The following is a 14,078-nucleotide window of genomic DNA, read 5'->3' on the forward strand; positions in this document are numbered from 1 at the left end:
CTGTTTATTCATGAGTATGTAGATGAGAGGGTTGATGACTGTACTGCTCTTGGCCAGCAGTGAAGGCACCACGCTGGCTACAGGGCTGATGATGCTGGGCGGCCCGAATGTCGCCATCATGGCAACGACACCATAAGGCATCCAGCACAGCAGATAACAGGCCGCCGTTGTCAGAACCATGAACAGGATGTGGTACTCCCTCTTCCGGGCGGCTGTCTTTCTAATCTTCCCCACCTGACGAGAGAGTCATAGAAGGTTAATGAAGCCGCCATCCAGCTGAGCTTTTTTCATAATCGGCATCCTGAGTATTGAAGTGCTCCTTTCACTAAGAAGAAGTAAATCATGACTGGTTTGATTAATTTCCATCTTTCAAGACAGCAAGGGTGTTCTTTCATTTCTCTCTAATGCACACTGGGCTTGAACCTTGAGCACTTGAAAGAGAAATGCCGTGTTTAGAAATACTTCAATGTAAGAAACCTTGTCTTAACCCTCTAAAGCATACTTTAAGCACCCATTTCATAATCCAAGCTGCAACTTCTGTCTATAAAATAGACTGAAATTCAAGATAGCTGGAATGATTTTGTGTTTAAAAGACATCAATATAAAGGAGTTTTCATCAGAACCAGCTTTCCAATTCTGTGTGATGTATCAATAAAGAGACAAAAGGTCAAACTAACAGATATGTAAAACACTTGTATATAAAGGTAGCACACTCTGCAAGTGAAGAGGACTCTAAGGCTATGTTCACACTGCAGGCAAAAGTGGCCCAAATCAGATTTTTTGGGGGGGGTCAAGTGACCAGGTCAGATTTTTTAAAGGGTAGTGTGGACACTCAAATCTGGCCCAAATCTGAAATTTTCAAATCTGATTTAGACCACTTCCATATGTGGTCCTGAATCAGATACAGATCTGATTTTTTTTCAATGTGACCTCAGTGTGAACAGCCAAGGCATGTTTGATGCACAGTTGATACTTTCTTGTCACTTTATAGCGACACGTCACAATTCTGCGCGGCGGTAGCCTTGCAAAAATGGAGGATAGCAACGATGGAGCAAGTCAATGGAAGGACAGCGAGGTCTTGGACCTTATAAATATATGTGGTGACACTTCCATACTAGCAAAGCTTGAGGGTTCATACCATAACTGGTCTGTGTTTGAAAGTATATCGAAAGAACCTCCGCACCTGGTCATTCATTCTCCGGCTCCCACTGCACAAAAACTTTGTAACAAAGGTGAAAATGCTGACTTCCTCCATGTTTAGGTTTGTGAAACAGCTGCATGTGATGTCATTGTTACTGTTCTTTTGCCCATGAGAGGCAGTTCGGAGCTGCAAACAGTTCACACTGGAATCAGATACAGGTCACATTATAGATGGTAATGTGAACAGGCAAACAAAAAATTGGATTTGAGCAAAAAATCGGAATTGAGCATTAAGCCTTGCAGTGTGAACGTAGCCTAACAAAACATGACCCCATCTTGCCTGTGTGCTATGAGGTCCTGAAACTTCTGCTGCTGAAAGTTTAGCCCAACTTTGACATCTATACAAAGAACATAAAAAAAGTCTATAATTATCAGTTTATTTGTAGTTTAAACACCTAACACACACATCATACAGTTAAGATTGTCAACATTTTGATGCTTTGAAAAGCAACAACGCTCGTGAAAAAGACAAGTGGTTCTTCATCTTTGTTTCCAACCCAAAGAAGGAGAGAGAGCAAGCAGTGGTGGTCAATCGACATAGAGATAAACTAAAGAGAGAGAGCACCAGTAAAGAAATCAAAGCGGTGGAAGTAAAAAATTATATGTTACACTCTGATTGCTTCATAGAAGTTAGAATATCCACACCTCTGCACAAACAAGCAGGACGGTGACAGATTTTGTTTGTTTGCCGCTGAGGTCATATGCTGTGTGTCTCTGCTCCACCCTCCATCACAACCACTACACTGCTAACTCTCCTCATCTACAGGTTGGCAAGTACTGAGGTTTGTTAGGTCCTTTTAGTATCAAATGCTGTTACATATATGTCTGTTATGCATACAGACAGAGAGCAGAGGAGAGAGACAGTGTGGTCATCTGGTCCCTTGATGTCTTCTATTTGTCCTTGCCTGCAGACTGTTGACAGGAAGCGTCACAGCGCTGCATGATGCCTCAAGATGATTGACACACAGTAATTGCCGACCAATTTAATAAGAAAGTACAGACACACAGGACTCTCTGCAGATACACACACTACCTCTGTATTATAGATGATAATTCAGAAAAAAAGTTGAATTTATAGGGCATGTTTTCGTTGGGGCATATTATTTATTTTGCCTTTCATTAATATTAATGATGTTTACAGATCATAGCACGAACAAATTATTTGATGGCAAGTAAATGTATTCACAAGTAAATGTCACTCATTGTCTCTTTATATGTGTCCTCAACAGAATTCATCTAGCTGTATACATCCTCATCTAATAACACTACTCCCTGCTACCGTCACCGATCACATACACACACACACACACACACACACACACACACACACACACACACACACACACACACACACACACACACACACACACACACACACACACACACACACACACTCTTGGCCGTTTTTCATCCTTATGTTTCACAGATACTGTAAAATTAGTTGGAGAGAGGTGAAGAGTTTAGACAGTTCCCTGCGTGACACACAGAACTACTCGACACAGCCCACTGAGTGCAGCACTTTCTCTCAACTTCACTTCAGACACCCTCATATTTAAAGCAAATGGCTTTAAGTTCTCATGACCGGATGCTGACTCAATGCCAGCTGAAGCTCTGCTCTGCTTTTGGATGTGTTTGTTACTCAAGCAGAGGGACTCCAGCAGAGATTTCTATTAAAGTCTTATTTGAACATGTAATTTTCCCTCTTCTGTTTTAGGATGACTGCGTTGGTTAATTGTTATCATTTTCCCGTCAGTCTAGTTTATTTCTGTAACTGACGTTTTCTGCTGATATACGGGGAGTGAGAGGGGAGCTGAGGTAGCCTGTCTTCCACAGCATTGCGTCAGTTCTATTGATGTATTTTAGAACTCCAACATCAGTTAACTCAAACTATAATTAAATCTTATTTGCCAAAATATGTTTACTTCTATATATTATGGCTACTGCATGATTGTTTTCTCCTCCTCTAACTTAAACATTTATTTTAAGGAACTCAACTTAACATTTTTTTTCTGAATATGTAGCCCACATTTCTTTATTTTCACTTTTTGCAAAGACATACTCAACTTAACTAAACTTTATTTATATAGCACCTTTCATACATAAAAACATGCAGCCCAAAGTGCTTCACAGAAAAACAGAGAGACAGAAAACAACAACAATGGTAAAATTATAAAAGGCAGGAGTTATAAATAAAGTACTTTAAAATAAAATAAAATCAAAACAGTAAAATTAATAAAATAAGTAATAGTGGAAAGAAAGTTAGTTAAATAGTTAAAAATAAGGTAGTGTTAACAAGATCAGGTGAATACAACAAATAAATAGATAATTAAATAAGATAAATATATGTTAAAGCAATAATTAAAATAATAATGGTTAAAATAATAATACATTTAAAAAAAAAATAATAATGCAGTCCAGGGCTGAAAATAAGTTACTCCAAATTAAAAGCTAGATTAAAAAGGTAAGTCTTAATACCTACATTTTAGATTTGAAAAACCTTTTAGGATAATTGTTGACCGCTTCACTGTCGTTGACTACAGTCAAATGGTGGCAACTTTCCCTTGACATCATGTCTAGGTAGCTCAAATGCTATTTCATATTGTTATATTTTGATTTCAGTTCACTCCTTCTTGAAGATAAATCACTAAAAATACAGTAGTGGAAATCATCAGGGACATTTGGCCATATTTTGATTAAAACATTTTTGAAAACCTGTTAGCAAACATCAGACAACAGCTAATGTTAAAATTTAGCATGTTACTATCAAATATTTCTTTACAGTAGTAGCAAAAGAAGATATTAATTACTAGCTAACAGACTAGTCAGCTAGCAAAGAAAGCTATTAGCCATGAGCTTTTGGTACCAAACTTATAGAGCAATTTCCCTGCAGAATGACACTTTAATTTCTCCAATCAGTTACTAATCAATTGAGAAGTGCTGAAATTATTAAAACTGGACACATGTTTTACTTTTATATCATTTAAAACACAGCAATACAACATGATATGATATTTTAGCTTCAGCAGTTAACAGGTGAATCACAGTCCGAGGAATGGCCAATTAGCAACATTTGTCACTAGCATCTTTGTATTCAGCTTTCTTGAGGCATTAGTCCTCGGAGGGCACTGATTCTGAACTCTATGGGATGATTGCCATACGCTGTTTCATTCATGCTCCATAAACATGACTCATTGACCAGCTGTCTGACGACTGGGCTGGCTTGTGACATTCAACCATATGCCATCATGAGCACACAGTCACACATATCAGACACCTCTCACTACACTGGAAAAAATACCCCCCAAAAACAAGAAAAAAAACTTATTTGAAGGTACTTTTACCTTGAAATAGGCACACAAATCTGCCAACATAACAAATGAGAATTTGCTTGGTAAGATTTCTTAAAATAAGACAACATTTAGAAAACTGTGATCTTAAAATGTATTATTTTAAGCAATATTTCACCAGTATTTTAAAGCTTAGTGTCTCAGAATAAGCCAGGAATGCTAACTCATAGTATTTTTCATTCAAAAAAAGATTTTTGCACTAATACATTTCATGTCAACTTCTTCATTTGAGATATATTCACCTTAATTTGAGTTGTATTATAGCAGCACTTCTCTAGGTTTAAGACCATCTTGTACTTGAAATAAGATTACAAAGTTTAATTTGAGCATTTTAAGATATAATGTCTTTTCATAATTAGCTGGATATACTAATATTCAGTCATGTTGTTTTTTAGGATAAGCCAGCTATGCTCAAAAGTAGGTGTTTCATTGTGTGCGTGTAGTTTGAGGATGTATATTTTTTATCTGATTTAGAAGAAACAGTGCCTGAAAACTGTAACCCACCCTTAAAGTAAAACAACTTTGCTTTCTTTCTTTCTTTTATCAATGGAGCTGTTCTCTGATAGATTCTCCAATAAAATGCTTTTACTTAAATCAAGTAAAGGGTTGGCTTAAATCAAGATTATCCGTCTTCTACAAAAAAGATCTCAGCTTGAAAAATGTATGAAATGTGAAATAAACCTTGTTTTTTCTAAATTACAACTCAAAACAAGATCATTTCAAGATCGTTTGACTTAACAAGATATTTAAGATGCATTTTGCATCTTAAAACAAGACCCTCTATCTTGCTCAAATGTTACTTGTTAAGTAAATTTATCTTAAATCAAGTGGGATAAGAAATTTTGACTAAAAATGAGACAATTTCACATGGTAAAATTTTCAGTTTTTGCAGTGTATTATTTTGCTGACACGCTCATTCTGAAGTATCTCACTCCACCATCCCAAGTGCAACCTTCTCTTTGTGTGCAAACCTGTTAACTTCATGATCAAGTTCAAACTTTCTTGCATGAATCAAATAGTTCTTCAAATTCTCAGACGAAAGTTCAGTTTGAAAAAGTTACATTATGACTCACATATATAAGAGATGCTTGCACAAGAATCTCATTTCCATTCTTCAGCACTTATTGTTTCTGGTGTACAAAGACAATCAAATGATCCTCTATGAGTAGCAACCACATAAGAGGTGAGGTAAGTATCAAAAGTTAATAGAGACCTTTTCTCCTGAAAACACTTTAACCTTGGAGAAGAACCTGCTTGAATGACATTACTCTGTACACTGGTGTGCTTTCAAATTTCTGTTGAGAGGACTTTGAAGTGGATTTTTCATAAAAAGAAGAATTTTCCACCCCTAACTTACATTGACATATCTTGAAGAAAGGAACTTGTGCAGGAGGTACAGGCAGGAGATACTACAAACTTTTTCAATGCACACACACTGAGTGAAAACTTTATGAAGACAGACATGTTATAATGTGAGCTTTTCTTTATTAGAGGTCTACATTTCTGTACTGGACCAAGTTACCGGACCAAGCTACATTGATAAAACACAATAAACTGAAGGACAGGTATGGCAGCCAAGATGAACTGGCTCCCCCAGACGGACAGAAATCCCCATAATGCCTCTGATATATTACAGGAATGTACAATATAGCCTCTATGTATGAAATACAATATATTTAAGTGTGTGTACTTACTCTGAATCTCTTCAAGTGTCTGCACCTGGTTAGATTACAGGACTCATACACTCATTTATTCCATCTTAAAGAAAGAAAAACAATTTCCCGCATGTTTATTTTGTGATCAAGAGTGTTTACTTTGAACAGACGACGGAAGGAAGCTTGACGTAATCAGATGATGGAACCTTTGTGTCTACATTAAAGGTTTTTGTCTAAGTTAATTGGCTTTTTCATTACCCAGCATGTGACAGCCAGTAGGAAACAAATGATGGTGAATGACGCACATCCAGTTTCCTTTCAGCGCCTTTCAGCTTATCACTCATGACTTTGGAAAAATAAATGTGCAAATGCGCAAAAAAAGGACAACATTTATAAAGCATAACTTAATAATTTCTGTTAAGCAACCTCAAAATGCCCCCTACCCCTTGATTGATACTCCCTCCCTTACCTATTTTCATACTGTATCTCCTTGTGACTACCTATTTGCATAATAACTGCTTTATAAAATGGTTAAAACAGCTAATTACAAAAATCTAATAACACTCTGTCAGCTGACATGACATCCACTCAGTAGAGGTGTTCACTTCGTCAGGCTCTTACATGAGTGACAGAACAAAGTAATGGAAGCAAAGTGAATTCAATTCAGTAAATGTGGCCCTCAGAGAGCTAATTATAGGTAAAGGGCACTTTGTGAGAGCTGTTTACTGACATAAGAAGGTCAATACCATCAGAGAATACAATTTATTTAGGAATGAGCTGTCCAGCAGTCAGAGAGAACTGCTTCAGGAAAACTCCTGTTTTCAGAACAGAACATCCTTTCAAAATAATTGTACTCATGTTGAGATTGATAGCACTCCCAGAGCAATATCTCCTTCTCCTTCTCTGTTTGAGTACGGTGCAATTGTCCTCTAATAATCTTTATTTGTGCAGCACTTCAAAGACTGAGGTCCAAAGCCTGCGTGGCTTTAGGCTTTGTCACAGCAGCTCAGCTTTGTGAAGCTTAGTGCCCTGCTCTGCTAACCCGCCCTCTCTCCTCTGCTCTCACGAATAAATCACTGAGAGTGCGAGTAAATCTCTCCTGGGAACTTCAAGAAACTCACTGTGCCCATCAGTGCAATGGATACTTAACATGTGCACAACAGTGATTGGTGTAAAGAGGTTCAACAAGTCCCACTCAACCTCTTACCGTCTAGCAAGAGTTCAATCACTTATAACACTGAGACAAAAATCTGTTTTGTGTACAAAATTTAGCAGAGCTTATAAAGGTGCAAGGTGTAATGAGGTTTAAACTCCAGCAACACTGTTTGTACAAGAAACACTTTATCGTCAAACCAAAACATTTCAACTTGTGGCTTTAATCAGGGGTCATCCAAGAGGGCCACAATCACATGTGAATAACAATGAAGTTGTTCTTTTTACAAGTAATGAAATTTGAAAATAACAATGGTAGAAAGTGAACACAGTTGCCAACAAGGTTTATCTGCCTCAGGCTAATGAGGGCAAGAACCCTCCCATCGGGACACTGCGCAGGATCTTTGCAAGGTTTATGTGTCTTGCATTTTCCTGGCTTCTTAAAAGTTAAGTATTATGAAGAAGTTACAAATGGACAAAAATGGCTGAATGCTGCCATTTTGGAAAAATCTTTCCCCTTATCCCGTCCTTCACTTAAAAGAAAAATGCAGTATGTTTCGGTTTTGGAAAGCGGAAGTAAACAATGGCCAAGCTGATAGCAAAACTGCTTCTTTAGGATCTACTTATGATTTAAAAGTTAAGACATGGTTTATATGGAATTAAATCATTTTCACAGCACCTAAAAACTGAGTGCCCCCCGTCATATACGGAAAAAATAAGAAGCAGAATGTTAGCGCCGTGCACTGTGGGAAACAGTAAGTGAGAGAGACTGATCCACTGCATACTAAGAAATTTTACCGAATCACTTCGACATCCGGGTAGTTTTGGTATACCGCAGATTTTGCTCTTGTTGACATATTGCGTACTACGTACAGAATTTTGGCCAAATCAGTATGTACTACAATGTAGTAGGATGAAAACAGCTCAGGTGTTCTCCCAGCCAGCAATGTTCTGTTCTAAAAACATTCTGTTAATGTTACAGAGAATGTTACTTTAATGTTTTCAGCAGGAAGTTTGCTTCATGTTCAAAGTATGGTCTCTAGTAACATTCTCTAGAAACATGAATACAATGTTAAGTGACAACAGTGCCCTAATGGTCTTTAAACATTCTCTGCGGGAAGTTTTCATTATGTTCATAATTTGTTCTCAGATATCGTACTCTAAAAACATTCAATAATCTTTAACCCAAAGAATGTTATCAAAACATTGTTTGAATTTTAAAAATAAAACATTCTGTCTTCGTTCTGATTAAATATCACCAGAATATTCTTCAATAAAACATTTTGTGATTTGAGGCTTCAGAAACATCCTGAAAACATTTTTTACATGTTGCTTTGAGAATGATGCTTCTTTGTTATTAAGTGTCATTATAGGAACATTTTATAGAAAACATTCAATAATCTGTTACCTAAAGAATATTATCAAAACATCCTCTGAATGTTAAAGACAAAATGTTCTTCTGTCCTTAATAGTTAAAAAAGGAACATTATTTGAATCGCTAATATCCTTAAGATGTTCTTTGAATATTACACTCAGAACCATGTCTTGAAACATTATCAGAACTTAAAGGGAATGTTAAAAAAGGAACATTTTAAACCAATAAACATCCTTAAGATGTTCTTTGAATATTAAACCCAAAACCTTGTCTGTTACCTAGAGAATAGTATCAAAACATCATCTGAATGTTAAAGACAAAATGTTCTTCTGTCATTAATAGTTAAAAAAGGAACATTGTTAAATTGATAAACATCCTTAAGATGTTCTTTGAATATTAAACTCAAAACCTTGTCTGTTACTTAAAGAATATTATCAAAACATCATCTGAATGTTAAAGACAAAATGTTCTTCTTTCATTGATAATTAACAAAAAATGAACATTGTTTAAATCGATAAACATCCTTAAGATGTTCTGAATATCACACTCAAAACCTTGTCTTGAAACATAATCAGAACTTACAGGGAATGTTAGCCAATGTGGTGAGAACATTCCCTGCTAGCTGGGCTGTTTCCTGAATCATGGCTTTGTAGATGGACAATGGTAGATTTGAAGAATGACTGTGTTGAAAGTAAGTTAAGTTTATTTATAGAACACCTTTCAAGAGCAGAGGTCACAATGTGCTTCAGGACAAAATATTAAAAGGCAAAACAGAAATTACATTAAATACAAGTACCTTACATAAAAGCAGATAAAGACAGATTAAACATAGGCTGGTCTAAAGAGATGGGTCTTCACTGCTTTTAAAAAATGTACACAGTGTACACAGATCTCAGTTCCTGTGGGACGCTGATCCAAAGTTTAGGACGAACAACTTGAAAAGCAAAGCCTCCTTTAGTTTTGAGCGTGGTACGAGGCACAGCCAATAAACCCCGACCAGGTGACCTCAGAGTCCTGCTGGAGTTAATGGCTTCAGGAGCTCTCTTATATAAGCTTCAGCTTGAACGTTCAGGGCTCTGAACACAATAACAAGAGTTTTAAAACTGGATTCTATAATTGACTGGAGAGGCGGCTATCACCATTCCATCTGTCGATCAATAAGCACACAGATGGGGTCAAAGGCACAATCCCAAGTGCGGGGGTGGATTAAGTTTTATCTACTCAAAGTAAAAAAAAAAAATAATAAAACGCACAAGAAATAAAAGGTTTCCCAGCTATGCTAACTATACCTGCAGACATGAGTGTTATTTTGTATCCTTGCTGCAATGCATTCTGGTCTGCCAGCCGATGTGAGGAGGGCAGCTATAACTTTCTGTGATAGATATCTCTGTGATCTATAGAGTGTCATCCAGTGTGACATTTACGGTTGATGTATGTACACAGATTTCACAATTCATCAAACTTGAAATGTAGCATTGAAGTCTCACCATCACATCCGTCACCATCCTGTGCCTCTGTTTGTCAGCTGTCTGGGCTTGGTATGGAAAAATCCCAGCTTTTCAGAATGATTGGCAGGGACTCTTTCCCCTTATCCCAGGAAGACCAAAAATGAGAGCACAGAGTGATCAAAGCTGGACATCTGGAGGAGGTCTGAGGAGAATTTTTGGATGGATTCTAGCCTTGCAAACAGAGCAAGCAGCTTGTACTGTGACAGAGTTTACCATGTGTATGAGGGCCCTGAGAAGCATGAGAGGAAAATCTCCTTCTTTCCAAAAGTTTTCTCTTTACTTTTAATTCATCTGTACTAACAACTTTGTGTGAACCCGAGGGAGGTTTCAGAGGTTGAACTGGAAGAAACCAACACATTTTAGCCTTGGGTAGTTGCTGCATTTTATGTTACTTGTGTCTTTAATGTCATGGCAACACAACTCAAGGGAACCCCCTCGGGCTTCCAAGGCTTGGATGCCCGTGCATATATTTCCCAATTTGTCTGTAGGCTTTATAGAGATAAAAGGAAAGAATGGGCTTGTCCCACTGCTGCTCTCCTCCTGTCTTGACCCAGTTGGCTTCAGCCAGCTCTACCTGGAACTCATCGGTATCCTTTCCGTGACTTCAGTCTATTTTTAACACTTAGACATGGACATAGGGGATCTTCAGCTCCCAAAACTCTCAAGACGCCATCTTCTCTTTTGGGATTTCCACCAGTTATCTCTGCTATTCATCAACTTGGGCCCTTCCTTTTTCCAATTCACAATGCCATTGACAAGGTTAGCCCATAGAGGAAAACCAATAGGGATAGAGTCGGCCGTGATATTAATAACTTGAATTCAAACAATGAGCCTGAATTGTTAATTTTCATGTTTTTGTTCCATATTTTTCCATTCTTTATCACCTCTAAAAAGAGTATCTAAGAGCTTTTGTTCCACATTTCTTGTTTCTTTTCCTCATCTTTTTTTCACTTTGTCCTCAGGCACAAACATGGGAGATAAAACAACTGACAGCTGACTTCAAAAATAGATCTCATGATTTTTTTGTCTCTTGTTCTTTTAGGGCATCCATACAGGTGGGATTTCAGCTGTTGGCTCATACTGAATGTATGGGACAAACACTACTGTATGTTTGCAATTCGGTGCACACACACGCGCATGCCATCTCAGGAGAGCACAGATTCTCCCTCAGGCATAAAAAGGAGCTTTTTTATCGTCCCTGCAGACACATGCGGGAAGACTTAAATTTTCCACATACTTCCTTGTCCCCTGGGAGACCAGAAACGTTACTGAAAATAGCTCTTCCTCGAACAACCAGGGCTCTATGAGAGTGAGAGGCCACATGCTTTAGTCCCCAGGCTGTTGCATGACCAGTGGGTATGCAAAGACTGGTAAAGGTCATGATGGCCACCTTGTTTCCTGCAAGGCTACCCTGGACTACAGACAAGTGTTTGCTCTTCTCAGGTAGATATCACTTTTTTTTACTTTAATGTGTGTTAGAGAAGTGAAGCCATTAGCCTTCACTTTCTAGACCTACAGAGATGCATTTCAAGTTGAAGCCACTTTGAAGTACTTTGAAAATTAGGTTTTAAATCAGCCATGGGTGCATGCCATCTTCTAAATGGAGCACAAGCTATTTTTGGTAGATTTTGGTTGCGGGTCAATTTAAGCAAGTTTTAGTTAAACACTCAACATCAAACAGGAGAGAGAAGCGTCAACACACACACATGTAGACACTTTTATGCCCTTACCTGTTTGACTGCCCACAGAAGCCTGCTGTAACAGTAGATCATCACCAGCACAGGTATCCCCAGGCAGAAAATGAAGAGGCAGATGATGTAGGCGTGCGACTGAGCTGTCCGAACCGTCCAGGATACGGAGCAGCTGGTGCCCGCCCCCTCAATGCCATAGCTGCTCCAGCCCAACAAAGGGGGCACAGTCCAGAACAAAGAGTACAGCCAGGAGCCCCCGACAGCCAACAGGGGCTTACGGTAGTTCGGCCCACGCTTGTTGTAAACAGTCAGAGTGCTGTAGCGGTCGTAGGAGAGGATGACCAGAGAGATCAGCGAAACAATACCTGCAGGAGACAGAGAGGTACCTGTGAGTCATCTACATAGACACCTGAACTTTACATGAAAATAGAATATGTGTCCAACTAGGTTTAAAATGCTGAGTGCACTTGAAATGAAATAAAAACAAGTCATTCTGCGGTCGACAGCCACATTCACTAGTATTTAAGGCTCATCAAGGCTTCTGGCTAAATGCTAGCATGTTTGTTTAGCAGGTAAAGCATGGGTATGCTATAGTTGCTGATCAGGAGAATGTTGACAAATAAAGGCAGGTCTCAAAAAGAGGCCTGTGTACATTCATTGTTTATCTAGTTATACAATAAAGTACCAGATTTTTTACTTCCACAATTTACATTTACTGATTGCAGTGGCACAGAACACCTTGGGACCTGAAAGCTGTCATGCTGTCAAAACCCAGACATCATCTGGCATTAGTATGAGGAGGGTTGATAATTAGATGGAGCATTACATTTCTGTGTGCACTCACAGTGCGTCAATACATTATGTCACCGTAAAGTAATCAGGATGAAGACCAAAGAAATGACTGCCCCAGTGAGTGAAAGAAAGGATAGTGGAGATTCAACGATGTGTGCTGGCTTCCAAGATTGGTACAACAACGAAGACAAACATGGCATCTCTGTCGCTAAAGCAAGATTTTACAGGTAATCATATGGGTTATAACGTATGTGACATAACGCAACACATAAAACATGCACTGAAATACTCTCTCTTTCTATCTCTGAGTGCAGCAGGTTGGAATAGACACACAGTACAGAGCATGGTCAAATTACTGATTTGTAATTAATATGCAATTTGTTTACTAAATGTATATACAGTTAACCATTCTTGCAACAATGTTTATTTCTTTACTTCTCAAACGTTTTGTTCAAATTAAAAAAAAAAAAAAGGGATTCATAATTAAAGGCCTCCCTCCTATAGATGCCTGTCCCAAATAAAGGCAGGGTGAGTTTTCATTGATTTTGAAGCATATCCGGCATCCGGCAAAAATAGAGTCTTGCGTATCAGATCCGTTGCGTTCCGACCCACCGGATCACAGACACAGCTGGAACGCAATGGAGCGGATCCAGTGGAAGTTAACACATTGACTAGAATTGAAACTTATCAGATCCGTTGCCCTGACGGATCGGAGTCGGACCGGACATGGATCTGGTGGAATTTGGCCGGTAGTCCGAGCTCCTTTACCCTACCTGAAGCAAGCAGGATTGCAAACTTCACATGATGAAAAAACTTGCACGCTGCAAAGGAAATGTGTAAACAGACAAGATGTTTGATCGACATACTTTAATTGACTGTGCAATAAACATCCGTATTATTCGAGGTTTCTCAACTATTTTGCATCTCAACCAACTCAAGACGGTTGGTTAGAGATCTGTGACTGTAAATATCAATCAATACGTCTTAGAAGTGTCTAAGATAAAGTTAATTATCACTAATGAGTTTATCACACTGGGAGACCAAAATAATGATGCCTCGACCCCCTGCTGCTCTTCATTTGAACCTTTTAGTGTGAGGACTTCTGACGCCTTCACCGCCACTCCAATTAATAATTGATCATTGAGTAATTAATTAAACTCGGCTCAGCAAGTACTTGTGAGCTGAATCATTCCTTCTACACTGTCTAGGTTTTTCTTAGTAGTTTGGTCGGGTTTTTTTATTGTGGTTTACAGCTCGTCCCTTGTTTGTGTTGGCAGACTCATTTTTATTCACACTCACTGTGTTTTTTGAAAGCATCTCTTATGTGTCATCATGTGCTTACAGTACATCTGAGCTCT

At 38.3% G+C, this 14,078-nt stretch overlaps 1 protein-coding gene across 1 annotated transcript in view; it reads right to left on the reverse strand.

The window, feature by feature from the left end:
- The window catches only part of tmtops2b (teleost multiple tissue opsin 2b), a 43,790-nt gene that overhangs the window by 9,408 nt on the left and 20,304 nt on the right, over positions 1-14,078 (reverse strand). The window contains exons 2-3 of the mRNA XM_034693358.1: positions 11,968-12,293; positions 1-234 (exon numbers count right to left, since the gene is read on the reverse strand). Coding sequence (XP_034549249.1) covers positions 1-234; positions 11,968-12,293 — 560 coding nt within the window. The remainder of the gene's footprint in view (positions 235-11,967; positions 12,294-14,078) is intronic.

This window comes from Notolabrus celidotus, chromosome 10 (genome assembly GCF_009762535.1).
Source record: "Notolabrus celidotus isolate fNotCel1 chromosome 10, fNotCel1.pri, whole genome shotgun sequence".
NCBI classification, from domain to species: Eukaryota; Metazoa; Chordata; class Actinopteri; order Labriformes; family Labridae; genus Notolabrus; species Notolabrus celidotus.